The sequence below is a fragment of the Carcharodon carcharias genome, chromosome 9, assembly GCF_017639515.1.
Source record: "Carcharodon carcharias isolate sCarCar2 chromosome 9, sCarCar2.pri, whole genome shotgun sequence".
Lineage (NCBI taxonomy): Eukaryota > Metazoa > Chordata > Chondrichthyes > Lamniformes > Lamnidae > Carcharodon > Carcharodon carcharias.
Genome location: NC_054475.1, coordinates 27,904,684 through 27,919,830, shown reverse-complemented (window position 1 = coordinate 27,919,830; position 15,147 = coordinate 27,904,684). Strand labels below are relative to the sequence as shown.

Below are 15,147 nucleotides of genomic sequence, written 5' to 3'. Positions count from 1 at the left end.
GCACTGAACAAAGTACAATTGTATTAAAACATTCATATTCAATTGGAGAAGCCCCACTGACATTTTTGAAGATAACATTGCAATTTTATCAACCCCATCACTTGGGGCAGAAGTTTCCCATCGGCCTGCGGGGTTGGACCTGACATGTTGGCACGTAAAATGACGCGCAAAGATGTTGGGCGTGTGTCCTGACATCATGTTTCATTTGGCGGGTGGGTGCCGGAGTTGGCTGTGCGCCCGCCGAAATGTAAACGGCTTATTAAGTCCATCAAGAAATCAATTGAGCCACTTGAGAGTGCTGCCCGTCCAACCTTAAGGTTGGTGGGCAGGCAGAAAGCCCAAGCGGCCTTTGCGTTTTTCAGGAAACCTCATCCATGAGCAGGATGAGGTTTCCTGATGCCTTTATTAAACAAATAAATTATTTTTCAAAAATGTAAAAGTATGTCCCCACTCATGTGAAATAGGAGACATGCTTAAATAAATTTTTAAATCATATCTTTCATGATTTTAATACTCATTCAATCTCTCTGAGGAGGCTCCGTGCCTCAGGGAGATTGCTGCGCTCTTTCGCGTGCATGCACCCGATTCTCCCTCCTCCCCCCGCCCGCACGATTACCGCTGAGCACTATCGCGTTATTACGTTGGGCAGGCCTTAATTGGCCTGTCCGCGCAAAATGGTGGCCTGGAGCCAATTGCAGGTGGCAGTCAGCTCTGCACCCAGCCCCGCTCACTCCTGCCCAGCCCGCCAGCTTTAGAAAAAATACTGGCCATGCTGCTTTGAATAGGAATCCTGAAACCTACTCTGATTATATATCGGATGGTGAGGATTTTGTAGTTAAGACAAAAACAGGCAAAACAGAATCTCATTCAGATTCTTTTATCTCCATTTCCCATCCAGCAGCATGCCCTGTGAACAGCCTGACTAACCCCAGTGACAAGACACTGTAGCTGGGGACTTTTGGTGACACTCCCTTGCAATTGGGATGGCTAGGCGGGGAGAACGATAGTCTGGGCTGGGTGTAGGTCAGCATTCAAGATTAGGGGTGGCAGGGTGCGGGTGTCTGATGATTGGGGCTGGATGAAACCAAAGGCTTTCTTGAGCGGTTTCGGGAGAGCACGCCTGCTCTTCGCAGCCCACAGGGAATGCTGGAAAAGGTGGTTCATTTGTGGATCTGGCAGGTCCCGCCCTTTCACAGCCAAATCTCCTGATCCTTGGAAAAGCCCTGCAGCAATAGTAAATTTAAATCAGGCCTCCAGTTGCATTGCGGGACGCACTCTGATGACCTGATAACCACAGCTGTAACAAAAAAAGTGGCAGCACAATGTTCCATCGCATGCATTTCACTTATTAAATCCACCACCAATCATCTCCTGCCCATTGTTGCAGGGGTGGGGGAGGATAGTATTGAGCCTGATGAGCTAAAGGAAGGATGATTGATTTTTATTACATTTTACATTAATTTAAATTCCAAATATGAAATAGTTTATTTTTTAAATATATAGTTATACATCAGACCCTTAACTGATCCAGTCATAGTTTTTCTGTGAATAAGTGAAACTAAAGAAACTTAAGGAAATCTATAAAATGGATTATCCTTGGAGTGGCACGTTAATTTGTGCTTTTTCTGTTATTCTTTCATAGGATTTGGGCATCGCTGGCTGGACCAGCATTTATTGCCCATCCCTAATTACCCTTGAGAAGTAGTGGTGAGCTGCCTTCTTGAGTCGCTGCAGTCCATGTGTTGTAACTCTTTCGAGTACAAACACGTTTCCATCATTGCAGCACTATGATCCATTTGCTTTATTAATTGAAGGTGATTTTGATTGCAAGAATTGAAAATAGTGAAAACAGATAAATGAATTCCCAAAGTACTTGCAAATTATAATAGCCTACATAAAAGGACTAAATATCGTTGGCTGAGCATAGGCAGGCTTTTGTTTCCAGCCAATTCTTTAGAGGAGTCACAGAACTAGGACACAAACCCTCAAGGGAGATAATAACATTAATAAATGATCACAGATGAAGTTAGACTTCGATCTAAAATAGCCAAGTATGAATTTGAATGCAACTTACATTTTTGAGCAAGATACCATTATTGTGATTAAGTTAGGTTATGCTGTACCATGTTTTCAGCAAAATTTAAGTTAGTGTGTTTCACACTCATTTAAAAATAGTTTTCACATATCCTCATTAATGATCAGCACTGGGGTTTCCAGTCTTGATTCATTGCCTATGCAATTAGGTGAAATAACATATAGTCATTGGCAGTAGGATACAAAATTTAAGAATGCACAATGAAAAGCAGCTTAGGAAAGCCCTTGTATTTTACAGGTATATCTCCATATACAGTGTTTCCCTAGAAATGAGTTTATGAAAGAATGTAGTTCTGAATTTCCATATTTTAACATTTCTATCTGTGACTGGCTATACTTTTAAAGTTTTAGAATTTAAATGTTGTCCTTTGGAGTTGCTGTGATGTATTTCAGTGCTGCAGGTTAGCAGCACTTTGCTTGCAGGTTGACGGGTCTGAATAAGTATACATTTCCATGTAAGTGCATGTGCATGCACATGTGTGAATGTAAAGTTTTACAAATTGAAATCTAAGTAGCAAATGTATTATTTACTTTGTCTCTACTTTGAGAAGTTCAAGTGAGAGATTGAGAGAACTTGAAATTAGCAGTTGTCCGCCTGAAAATAATGGAGAGTGATACCTACAGGCTATCATCTGGTTTCAGCAAATTTGAGCTAATTACTAACTACGTTTCATTCCAGACCTTTATATAAAGAAAAGCTACTTAAATTATGTTAGTTTTACAAAGTGTGAAGCAAATACAACATGGAGAAATAATATAAAAATTTGCAGCATGAAGGCTTGGTGCTATTCTAAATGTTGCCTATAATGCACCAATGTTAAAGCATCTTTAGAGTCGTTGATTGGCTAAATAGTTCAAAAGAGCACTTAGAAATTTATAGTTATTATTGACCTGTTAAAAATGCATTCAATTGTTTAGAACATCTGGGGCTGCATCTTCCGGTCAGTGAGTTGGCCCGCTCGCCAACGCATAAAATGATGCAGGATGACATAAGGCATGCGTCCCGACATCGCCCTCCGCAATTTAGATTTTCAGTTTGGAGGGCGCGGAGCCGAATTGGCTGCACGTCCATCAAATTGTCAAAGGCCTATTAAGGCCATTAAAAAAAGTAATTAACATGATTAATGGACTTGCCTGTCCAACCTTAAGGTTGGCGGGCAGGCCTGGAGTCCCAGCGGGCTTCTGAAAAAACATGAAATCTCATCCACGGGCAGGATGAGGTTTCATGAGGGCATTAAATTTTTTATAAAATGTTTAAATAAATAAATAAATAAAAGAAATTGACATGTCCCAGCTCATTTGACAGTGGCACAAGAGTGGACATGTCAGTAATTTTTTTCCCCTTCTTTATTGAAACTTTCAAACCTGAGCTGATCTCCCTGAGGCAGCACTTTGCCTCAGGGAGATCTGTGCACTTTTTCACACACATGCGCGAAAGAGCGCACTCCCGGCTCAAGGATTACACCCCCCCCCACCCAGACCACCTTCACAGGGAGCCTCCTGGTGGACGTCATGCTGGGCAGGTCTTAATTGGCCCGCCCACATAAAATGGTGGCGCGCTCCCGCACAACCCCCCCCCCAATCCTGCCCCTGAATTTTTGTGTGATCCCCTCCATCGTACATTCACAGACTAAACAATTCCCTGAAAAGCTGTGAAAGGATTTAAATACATTTGCAGCATTGAGAAACAGCATTAAACTTGAGACACAGCAACAATAACTTCACTACCTCCCTCACCCCAGCCAACTCTCTTTAGCAGTAGTGCTGTCAAGAGTGCAAGCGACAAATGCTCAATAGTACTAATTGATTAGGGTAAAAAATTCTCTTGTTAGACACCAGAGACTTTAATAAATTACTATTGTAGCCAATGGTTATCAGAGACTGGGTTTTAAATGCATATTATAGACTGGCTTTGTACCAATTTACGGAATGATTTAGATGATATGATGATGATGCAAACAACTGCAAAGAGCAGTTCAGAATTAATGAAATTTTCACTTGACTGTGACCTGTCCACAGCGCTGCATCCTCGTGCCACCATGAGAGAACTCTGCACTTGCATTTTGCATATATTCAAACTCCATCTCCTAGCATTGGTACAGAGGTTCACTCAAAATTGTTTTCGAGAATCTATTATAAAATGTCGAACAGACCACTTGAGCACCTTCTCAAACATGCCAATGCAAAAGTGACTGTATGATTGTAAATGTGCATGCTTTGGTGTTCCACGAGGGAATTGTGGATATAGGTTCAGGATTAAAACTGTCACCATCCCTCTTTGACCTTAGGTTGTTACTTTGCGTTTGTTCGTACTTGTGCTGTGCCCCCTATACTTTTAAAGACTGTGGTTCTCGTACGATTGTGCAGAGATATACTCACAAAGTGGGAAAAATTTTACTGAAAGTCATAATATCTTTCAAAGGCTTTCCATACTCATTTATTCCAAGATCGATTTAGTTTTTCTTTTATATAGAAAGTAAGTTTAATATAGAAAGTAAGTTTAATCAGTGGAAAGTTATGGAGAATGTTGGAAGGTTGCAATGAGCAAGCTTTCAATAGCTTTTGTCTGATCTTACTGCTTCTTACACACAATATACCTGCACGTTTCAAAGTTTATTCAGTACTGGCAGTTGTACTTGCCAATAATGTAACATGTCAAAAGGTAATTCACTGACTATGAAATGTTTTGGGGTGTCCTGAGGACTTGAAAACTATTTTGTAGAAATGCAGGTTATTTACAATGAAAATTAAGTGGTGGTGTAAGCTGGCAATTCTGATGTCACATACCTAACTGCACTCTGACTTAGAATTTCCATGCACTAACATGTGGATTCAGTGTACTCGAACTTGGCAATTAAATGGACTGCTTCCCTCGCAAAGTCTGCTTCATCATTTAGGAGGAGAGAGATAAAATAACATTACATATGATCCTGCACTGTGAACTTTGTCCTTGACTAGATTGATGATGACTTGTGTAAAAGCCCAGTGATTGAATCTATTGAAAGATGATGGGTAGGGGTAAACTATAATGAGGATATAAAGTAAGGGTGATGTGCTATCAAATAAGCAAATTACCTGGTACAAATGAAACACACAATGTCACTTGACTGTCCTTTTATATGACACATACATTACTGGGATGGATGCTACTTAAGTTTACTCCAATATATAATAGCTTGTCCATTACCAATTTAATATTCTCATGGGTTATAAATCATACATCATGCCTCCTCCTCAGATTTCTATTTTAAATTTGTCTCTCACTTATGTTGTTACTTAAGAAATTGAGTATCTCAATTTGCCAAATGATGTCATTCAGCAGTGTAATATTCAGCAGCTGTGAATAGTACCACCCAGTGGTACTTTCTGTTAACTCAGCCCTTTTCTGGTTGTCACTTGGTGTAATTACAGAATTTAAAGTGCTGTACTTTCATATTTTGTCATTTCTGTGTTTAAATGTAATGCATATTATTTTCCTCTTCCTAGAACGTAGCTTGTGGGAATATATTTCATCATTAGAACTTAGATCTAATTAATCTGTAGTTTTCAATCTTAGTTGAAGAGATCACCTTGGTGATGTGTAGAATTGTTAAGATCACAGACTAGGATTTCATGGCCCCTCCCGCCCGGTGGGATATTATGGTAACACTGAACTGAATGGAAATTTAAATGCTTCCACCAGGGTGAGACACACTGTGGCAGGGTAAAATCCTGGTCATGGGTTTAAATTAACCCTGAGCATAAAAAGCAATTGTCTTTTGCAATTAATGTGTCCCTTGTTTTTCCCTTTGATCTTTGACGGAAGCTGTCACTGGGAAATGTCATCAGTGCATTGGGAGACCAAAGCAAGAAGAGCCATCATGTGCCATACAGAGACTCCAAGCTGACCAGGCTTCTTCAAGACTCTCTGGGTGGAAACAGGTACAAAAGAGCAAGAGACCTATATAGTAAAGGAAGTAAAGGTCTGTCTTATTTTCATCATCTATGAGATAAGATTTAGTGAGAGAAAAAAACAAATACCTACTTTGCATTTTTAACTTGAAAGAGGTTTCAAAACACCGGTTTTCACCTAAGTAGTCAATAATTATCTTAAATCCTGTCTTCCAAGAAATATACAAATTAGGGGGATTTTCACATTTACCATCTGAATATTGTTACACTACCAACCACTTACTTCAAAGGGAAATTTATAGAAACATTAGAGATTAGAAATTGTGAGGAACTAACTTGTTCAGAATGAGGTGTTGAAGACAATGACAATGAAGCAGTGGGAAGAAACATTTCCAGAGTAGAAGGTGAGAGTAACTAAAGAAATATAGGAGATGTAGGTGATAAGGAAGGTGGCAGAGTAGACAAAGATAGTCTTAGTGGTGATTGATACCTCAGAGATGGAGATGCTGAGTATAGAAGAGCAGCTTAGTGACATTTATATATATGTTGAAATCAATAAGGCAAAGGTCTTGTGTGAAAGGTTTGGGAGGATGTTTTCAAGTGAGAGGCAGAGCAGATGGGAAAGATAAAGATGCCTGAAGGAAGAGAATGTGCCAAAGAATGGATAAAAAGCTAAGTCTGGACTTCAAGATAAGCTATACCACGCCTAGGCAGTTTGAGCAGCACAAGTGCTGGAGTATGCAGCAAGGACAGGAGAATTCACGGAGGTAGAAGGATTTGCAGCCTGTAAACCAGGCCTAGAATGTTAATTGATTCAACGGCATTGCCTTTGTCAATGGCTAAAATCTCAATTGTGAGGCAGCAAATATTGTGGATGGTGATATGGGTTGGGAAAGCTTTGATTATTCAACAGGTTTAGGAAAGGTGGAGCAGGGAAACAAGTTAGAGGAATTTAATTCCCAGAGAGTGAGCTGGTTGAAATGTTGATGAGAAACAGAGACAATGACAATTGGTGTGAACAAACCAGTGATGGGTATCATGATGGGTGGTAGGACAAAAGAAAAGTAGGAGTGCAACGAGAAGTGCAGGGTGAGATCCAGGATGACAGCAGAAAAGAAAGTAAATTGGAGAATAAATGCTGAAAGAGAAGGGGGATTAAGCAGATTTGTGCAGGAAAAGAGATGCACTGGGGCATGGCAGAATGAGACGAAGAAACGTACAAAGCAAAACGAGCTAAGATGTGGCTGAAAAGAGGGATGGAAGACCCTGGTCCTTAATGTAAACCAAATGGGCACAAATGCAAGATACTGGACTACATCAACCAGAGTGTGCATAATGAGGAGAACTTTTAGAGCAGGGACTTGTTAAGAAGACCTAACAGCCATTACTCTGAAAAGTCTGGGCCTGCCTTGAATGTGAAATCTCAAGACATTAGGCTGCAGAGAAGCAAAATGTGTTGGTGTCTGGAGTGGATTTTGATCCAGCAACTGTTTGAGATAAACAAATTGATCCATAAGCTATTGGAGGACTAGGTTATGGACAAGAAGATCCTGAAAGAGCCATAGTCCATGAGCGACCAGGCAAGCGAAGTTTGGCCCAGAGCCTATTATATTGTTACATTATTCGTAAAGAGCTAGAAACTAACCATTATGAGAATGTACATAAGGGGTGCCAAAGTTTCTGCTGCTCTGCAGTCAGGTGATGAGGAACAATCTAATAGTCCACCAGCCACATGGAAAGCTGTAAGAAATACACTTGACGAAGCTTCAGCATTTGAGTCTAAAAGTGAGATTATTTTGAATTTCTGAGAACCAGAAGACAACAGAAGCCATGGGAAAAGTAGAGCTTGATCAGATGAGTGAAGAAACAAACTGAAGCTTAAAAAAAGGGAGCAGGATGAAATCCAGGAAATTGGTGGTGCAAGAATCATTGAAATATGGCCTGAAATGGAATTAACGACTATTCTCTTGCATCAGTGCAAACATATTGATTAATATGTTCTATAATTACAGTAAGTATTGAGTGCAGCATAATTTGCTAAAATCATCAACTACATTTTTATTTCTTCCTAGTGAAAAGTTTCAGGTTTAATTGGGTAGCTATACATCCATTGAACTCCTACTAAATTCCTTAAATTGATAATTCAGACTTTTCAAGCTCAAATATGGTTTTTCATAAGTGCACTAGTAATGATAATTGTCCTTCTCTAGTTATTTGATTGTAAAGTCCATGACACAGATGCTTACCTATTTGCATTAGAGGATTGAAAATTATTGTATTCCTTACAGTCGAACTGTCATGATTGCATGCATAAGCCCATCAGATCGTGACTTCATGGAAACTCTGAACACCCTCAAATACGCAAACCGAGCCCGTAACATCAAGAACAAAGTTGTGATTAATCAAGACAAGACCAGCCAGCAGATCAATGCCCTGCGAGCTGAAATTGTTCGACTTCAGATGGAGCTGATGGAGTACAAGACGGTAAGAAATGTGAGCAATGTATACCCAGGAAGAAGTGCTCTGGTGCCTTTCATCACTAAAGAACAAAATCAGAATTCTTCAAATGAATTAATCCTTTTCATAATGGATTCAGACTAAACCAGGAATTGATTGGCGCACAAAATGTAACCCTGTCACAAAGGTGAACACAAATGTGTGTTACACTTTGGATTTGCATGCACGTGTAATAGCTATTTAGGCATAAATTGTAAAATCACATTGGATAACTATTAATTTCAGTAGACTGAAGAAGTAGAACACGCTTATTCAAAGTAATAGATGGATACATCACATTGCAAAAATGAGCTCTGGTTCACCAGAACTTTGCTTGCAAAACGCTTCATTATAAACACAAAATCCATGCATATTAACAGCATAGACATTTATGTGGCAAGTCTGAAAGAAAAAAATCATTAAATTTTGCCAAAGGACAGCTTTATTAGCAACTTTATTTGTGTTTTGCCATACAGTGACTAGATTTTAAACTATCATGTGTTGTGAAAATCTGTGACCTAAATATTCTGATTTTCTTCATTGCTTAAAGAGTTAATGAAAATGCTATTATTAATTCATATCTGCTTGTCTTTTTAAGGGGAAACGAGTCATTGGTGAAGATGGTTCTGAAGGTTACAATGACTTATGTCAAGAAAATGCAATGCTACAGAAAGAAAATGACACACTGAGAATGAGAGTAAAAGCCATGCAAGAAACAATAGACGCACTAAATAACAGAGTGACACAGCTCTTGAGTAATGAAGCTGCCCAGATAATAGCCAGCGCAGGTAAAAATTTAACTCATGAATATATGCTGAGCCTTCTGATGACATGATATTTTTCTTTTAATAGGAAGTCTTCACCACTGTCCAACAAAGCAGTCTGATATATTCAGTTGTGGCAACGTTGGGAGGCTCAATACCTTTTGTGTTCAATATTCACTTAATTCCTGGTTTTAAGGTCCTCCTCATGGTGCAAAGTGACCACGAGTTTGTCAGTTTCGTGACAGTGGGATTTAAGGTGATGGTTTCTACCAAAACTGGAACCCTCGTTTTTCAAAGTGCACTAAGTAAAGATTTCTAGATTATAATCCTGCTAAGGATCTGAGAAGTTCTCTTGACTTGTTTCTTACAGCATAGTTCAGGAGCTAAAAGCCGTTGAACAAGTAACATTTAAATTAATGGCCAGAATAAGTGCTACTAACTAAGTTCAAAGACTATGATGGAATTCTTTAAAATGTTCTTTTTAACAAGCCATGTGACCCAAGGCCCATTAGCAATTCAAATTAAATAGTTTCAGTAAATATGTTTTATGACAGTAATTTGCTGAATGAATTGTGCTTTGTATCTGATGATTTAAATCATTAGTCACCAATTTATATCAATTGATTAATAGGGGTCTGTTAGCTCAGTTGGCTGGACGGCTAGTTTGTGATGCAGAGTGAAACTAACAGTGTGGGTTGGATTCCCGTACTGGCTGAGGTCATCCATGACTTCAACTTCGCCCCTTGCCTGAGATGTGGTGACCCTCAGGTTAAACTCACCACCAGTTGTCTCTGTCTCTCTCATGAAAGAGCAGCCTATGGTCCTCTAGGACTACAGAGACTTTCATTTCCTTTCAGCTGATTGTGATATTAAATCATGGCCTTTTATGATGGCCCATCTTCTGTTTCACCAATTTTATTGAATCTTTGATTAGCTTTGTGAAACTAAGCTATTTGCTCATGAGGTGATTGACTGTTACCTGTATTTATTATACCATTATTCTGATTACTGATGACTGGAAGAATTGATTGGTTCTTAAGAAATAGGAGTTACTGGTTGTGCCCATTGTTTGGTCTGAAGCATATAGGTATATTTGCATTGAATACTTAAAAGTATTGTATCATAGAATGCCAGTTTAAGGGATTCAAATTGTATTTCATGACAACTTCCCCATCAGAGGTAATCTTGTAGTGTAAATGACTTGTCCATGTGGTTATGTTTAAAAAATAAAATAAGCATGTACATGGATCTTAGCCAACACTTTTTTTTTAGGTATTTTATCTGCCTAACTGGTTTGCTTGTCTTTTCAACTTTCTCCGTAGGAGATAACAATGAAGAAATAGGTGCATTAATTCAAAACTACATCCGAGAAATACAGGATCTCAGGTTGGTCCATGAACTTTAAACAATGTACTTTTAAGCATGTTGGTGTTGATTGCTCCTCCCTCTACCCTACAGTCACAGCTTAGTGGAAAAAAACTACAGCAGAAAGGCATTTTTAGCTACACTGCTGCTCTCACAGTTCACCATTTCACTGCTTGAGATCCAACAAAATTATAACCGGTGATTCAAAATTTTGTCTATCTTTAGGACTTCTCTAAAATTAAAATGTGGTTAGTGAAACTATCTTGTGCATTAAGGTAATACACTGTCCTTTCACCTCTGGCACCTCTGTCAAAACCAAGCTGACTGATGGAATGATGGTCTCTGCATTGGTTTAAATGTATAAGTGAATTCTGAATCTGGTCCTTAGTGATGAAAAAACTTGCCAGTACTTTATTATCTGCTGGGTAATCTCACTGCATGTGCGTGAAGTTTAGCTAAATTTAACAAAACTACTATTTATCTTCCAGATCCTAGGTTTGTAAAAAATATTAATCATAATTGGCCATTGACAGGTCGGCGGGCAGACAGCTGATTTCGCTCTCCGCCCGCGTTCCTAAAAATTTAAAGGGAACGGGATGAAGTCAGGGATTCCTCCCAACGTCATCCCACGTCATTTTCCCCTTGGCAAGTGGGCCCCGCCCCCAAATTGCTGAGGGGAAAGTTCTGGCCACTCTCAACTGCAGGCAGCTATTATTGAACTAACCTTTCTTACAGCTCTTTAACAGAGTGGCTAGCAGAGAGGACATATATAACAAAATGCTTCCTGTGTTTTGCACACTTCTCTTTTGGATCACTTTTATATGCAAAAACAAGTTATATCCATGGGCCCATTTCATCTTAGGATTTCATCAAGTGAAGTGGGAACAAAAGTCTTTCAGATATTTGTTTGGCTCAGATGCACAAATTTCTTGTCTTAGCCCTTGAAGAATTGAAAATGTTTTAATTCTATTTTCATCTAAATTATATTGCTAATAATTTCCATTGCTTTAAGCCTGTGCTTCTTTTAGAATTTACATTTTTAAGTGAAATTTTTTCTCAAAGCCCTTTGATTCCTCTGGTAAATAAAGGTTATTTTGTTACAGGACTAAACTGTTGGAGAGTGAAGCAATGAATGAGTCTCTCCGGCGCAGTGTCTCTCGACTGACGTCCAGGTCTCCATATGCAGCGGGACTGTCTCCTATGCCTTGTTCACAGATGTCCAGTCTAGTCATTTCTCTGGAATCTGATACTTCTGAAGTTGTCGAAATGGCAAAAAAAGACTTAGAGCTGCTTAAGAAAAGGGAAAGGATACGAAAAAGAAATAGGTAATTGTATGCATAAATTGTTGTAGATAATATATACATTTAATAAAATAACAAATTCCACAGCAGTATGAGCTAAAAGGCTGTACAGAGATAACAAACTATGCTGTGCTTTAATGGTTTACAAACTGGGGTTCCTGGACACTAGTAATCTGTAGGGGAATCCTAACAGAATAGAAACCGTCAGGTTTTAGTCCAGCATGCATCAGATTTCTGGCCTGTGAAACTTGGCCCCACAGCATCCAGTTCTTTTTGCTGTTTTGCCTCCAAAGTGGCATCCACCGTGTGTGAGCTCACAGTTCTGGGGCTAGCCATGCCAGGCACCATTTTGGTGGGAGCGCAAGCGTGTGCACAGGGAGGATCTGCTGGAAGTATGTGCGGTAGGTAGATTTGACATTAGTCGGTGTGTAACATCTCTTCTCTCAACCTCTTGCATCAAAGCCACCAATGCATCATTGAAAAATCTTGAAGCAGCTCTTTGCCATTATCAGATTATTTTGGGTGCTCCACACTTCAAAATCACTTTTTAGAAAGTCTTAAGAACACTGGCTTTAGCTACAGCTCATCTCCCCTCTAGAAGGTGTATATTGGCTTTAGTTAATGCAGGCTAGCCCAAATCCATGCTTGCCCCTCATGATTTCACACTCCTGCTCAGGGTGTGCAGCCACTCAACACTGCACTTAGCGCTAGCTGCAAGCAACAATCATTTAAATTAGCAGCTTGAAGTTACCTGAATTGGAAGCAGTGGGCACTGATTAATCCTACTGGGCCATCCCTACGCCTGTTTTTAGGTCGTGTCCAGTTTTGCAGCCCTATTTGTTCACTTACCAAGTTAGCTTTGGCTGATTCAGAATGTGTGTTCAAGCTGCACTCTAGAGACAATATACACTGACACCACTGTACTGTCAGTGGTACAACCATTAGATGATGTATTATATCAAGGCTGCATTTTGCTTCTCAAGTAGATATTAAAGATTCCCTGACACTATTCGAAGAAGACAGAGTTCTCTTAATGTCTTGGCCAACATTTGACCCTGAACCAACACCACTGAAACAAATTATCTGAGCCTTTATCTCATTGCAGTTTATAGGAACTTGCCTTGCACAAATGGCTGCCACATTTCCCTACACTACAACAGCGACTACACTTGAAAATTGCATCATTTATCTGTGAAGTTCTTCAGAAAGTCCTATGGTCATGGAAGGCACTGTATAAATGATGCTTTTCTTACTAGCATTATTATTTCTGTTGCTAAATGTTTTGGAAGAAATAGCACTTTGATAACCATTTATCTACAACCTATTTGCTAACATGTTAACAGTAGGTTTAAAACAAAAGGGCAGCCAAGTGGACTAAAATTTAGTATTGTTATTTTAATTCTTGACATCCACTACTAAGGAGAGGGCCAGCATGTTATCTCTGGTTTTGTGCTCTTTAAAACAAAAGATGCTGTATTATTTATGTATTATTGAAAAATGCCAAAACCTTACATTCGCCATCCATTAAATCACTGAACTGAAAAAACTTAAAGGCCGTGAGTTGGATAGAATTTTATCATTTTGTCTTAATATTTTTTGTGATATATATTTACTTATTCTTAAAGCCCAGTGAAAGAGAAAAGAAGAGGAACTCTACAGCAGGAGAACTGGGAAGAGACAGATGACAATGAAGTGGAAGGGGTAAGGAAAGACAAGGGCCAGGATTTTCCCATCGGGGGGCGTAAAATGACCTGCGGTGACGTCAGGCGGAACTCCCGATGTGACTGTGCCCCCGTTTAAATTTTCAGGTAGGTGGGGCTCAGCAAAATCAGCTGTGCACCCGCTGCCCTGTCAATGGCCAATTGAAGCCATTGACAGAGTCACTTAAATAATTAGTAGACCTGCCTGTCCAGCCTAATGGTTGGCGGGCAGGCCAGGAGGCCTGGTGGGCATTAGAAAAAGCATGAAACCTTATCCATGGGCGGGATGAGGTTTCATGTAGGTTTCAAAAAATTTAATTAAATTGTCTTTCAGAGTTATGGATATGTCCCAACTCATGTGACAATGTCACATGAGGGGACATGTCAGGGATTTTATTTTCTATTTTTAATATTTTTGACAGTAGAGGCGATCTCCCTGAGGCAGCGCTTAGCCCCAGGGAGTTGAGTGCGTTCTTTCGTGCGCATGCGCGGAAGTGCACACTCTCGGGTTTAAGGATTCCCCGCCTCCTGCACAGGGAGCGAATAGCGCTTCTGTGTGGACGTCACGCTGGGCAGGCCTTAATTGGCCCCCCCACATAAAATGGCAACGCGCCCCCGATTGGGGGCACCGATCAGAGGTGCACCTCCACGCACCCGCTCTTCAACCTCCCCCCAACGGGGAGATGATTCTGCCCAAAAAGCTGCACTGTGTCCTTATATAATTTCAGGAGGAGGAGCATGAAGAAAGTTGCTGTGAAGAAGAGGAAGGTGAAGATGATGAAGAATTTGACAGTGACGGAAGCCTGGATGAAACCGATACAGAATCGGAGGAAAAAGGTAATAATCACAACCTGTAGTGGAACTTGCTCAGCCCATTAGAATGACTTCAAGTAGGACTGAAAACAGAAGAAAATTAAAACTTAAAAGATGAAGGGTGGGATTTTCCACCGCCGCCTCCTAGATCATCCGGCCCCACCGAAAGTCAAAGGGCTTTAGCCGGGCAGGAGAATCCCGCGCGGCAGGTCCTGCCACAACAGGGCCGGAAAATCCGGGCCTAAGTTTCAGATGAAGTTAGCCCATTGTAGCTCATGGCACAAGATACAGCCTTTTATTGCAACAAGAAATAATTTTGGTATGCCCTGAGTTTGTGAAAAGTTTATGATATAAAAAAAAATAAAAGGATTTAAAAATAGTGAGATCCAGACCACAGGAGCTGAACAAAGAGCTTATGAATAATTTAAAAGCCAAAGAGAATTATTTTGCCACACACTATCCTGACTTGGAAATATATCGCCGTTCCATCGCTGTCGGTGGATCAAAACCCTGGAACTCTCTCCCTAACAGCGTTGTGGGTGTACCAGCACCGCATGGACAGCAGAGGTTCAAGAAGACAGCTCACCATCACCTTCTCAAGGGCAATTAGAGATGGGCAATAACGGTGGCCGAGCCAGAAATGCCCACATTCCATGAACAAATGGAAAAAAAATGGAATCGGGAAAACAAAGATGATTAGAAATCAATTGAGTTTAATGAAAA

The 15,147-nt window shown here is 40.1% G+C and overlaps 1 protein-coding gene across 4 annotated transcripts in view; it reads left to right on the top strand.

Moving 5' to 3' along the window:
- Nucleotides 1–15,147, top strand: part of kif21b (kinesin family member 21B) — a 183,830-nt gene that overhangs the window by 84,030 nt on the left and 84,653 nt on the right. For all 4 annotated transcript variants that reach the window (XM_041196211.1, XM_041196212.1, XM_041196210.1 and 1 more), the window contains exons 7-13: nt 5,900–6,015; nt 8,274–8,469; nt 9,080–9,269; nt 10,568–10,631; nt 11,714–11,935; nt 13,537–13,612; nt 14,340–14,448. In XM_041196211.1, the coding sequence (XP_041052145.1) occupies nt 5,900–6,015; nt 8,274–8,469; nt 9,080–9,269; nt 10,568–10,631; nt 11,714–11,935; nt 13,537–13,612; nt 14,340–14,448 (973 nt within the window). The remainder of the gene's footprint in view (nt 1–5,899; nt 6,016–8,273; nt 8,470–9,079; nt 9,270–10,567; nt 10,632–11,713; nt 11,936–13,536; nt 13,613–14,339; nt 14,449–15,147) is intronic.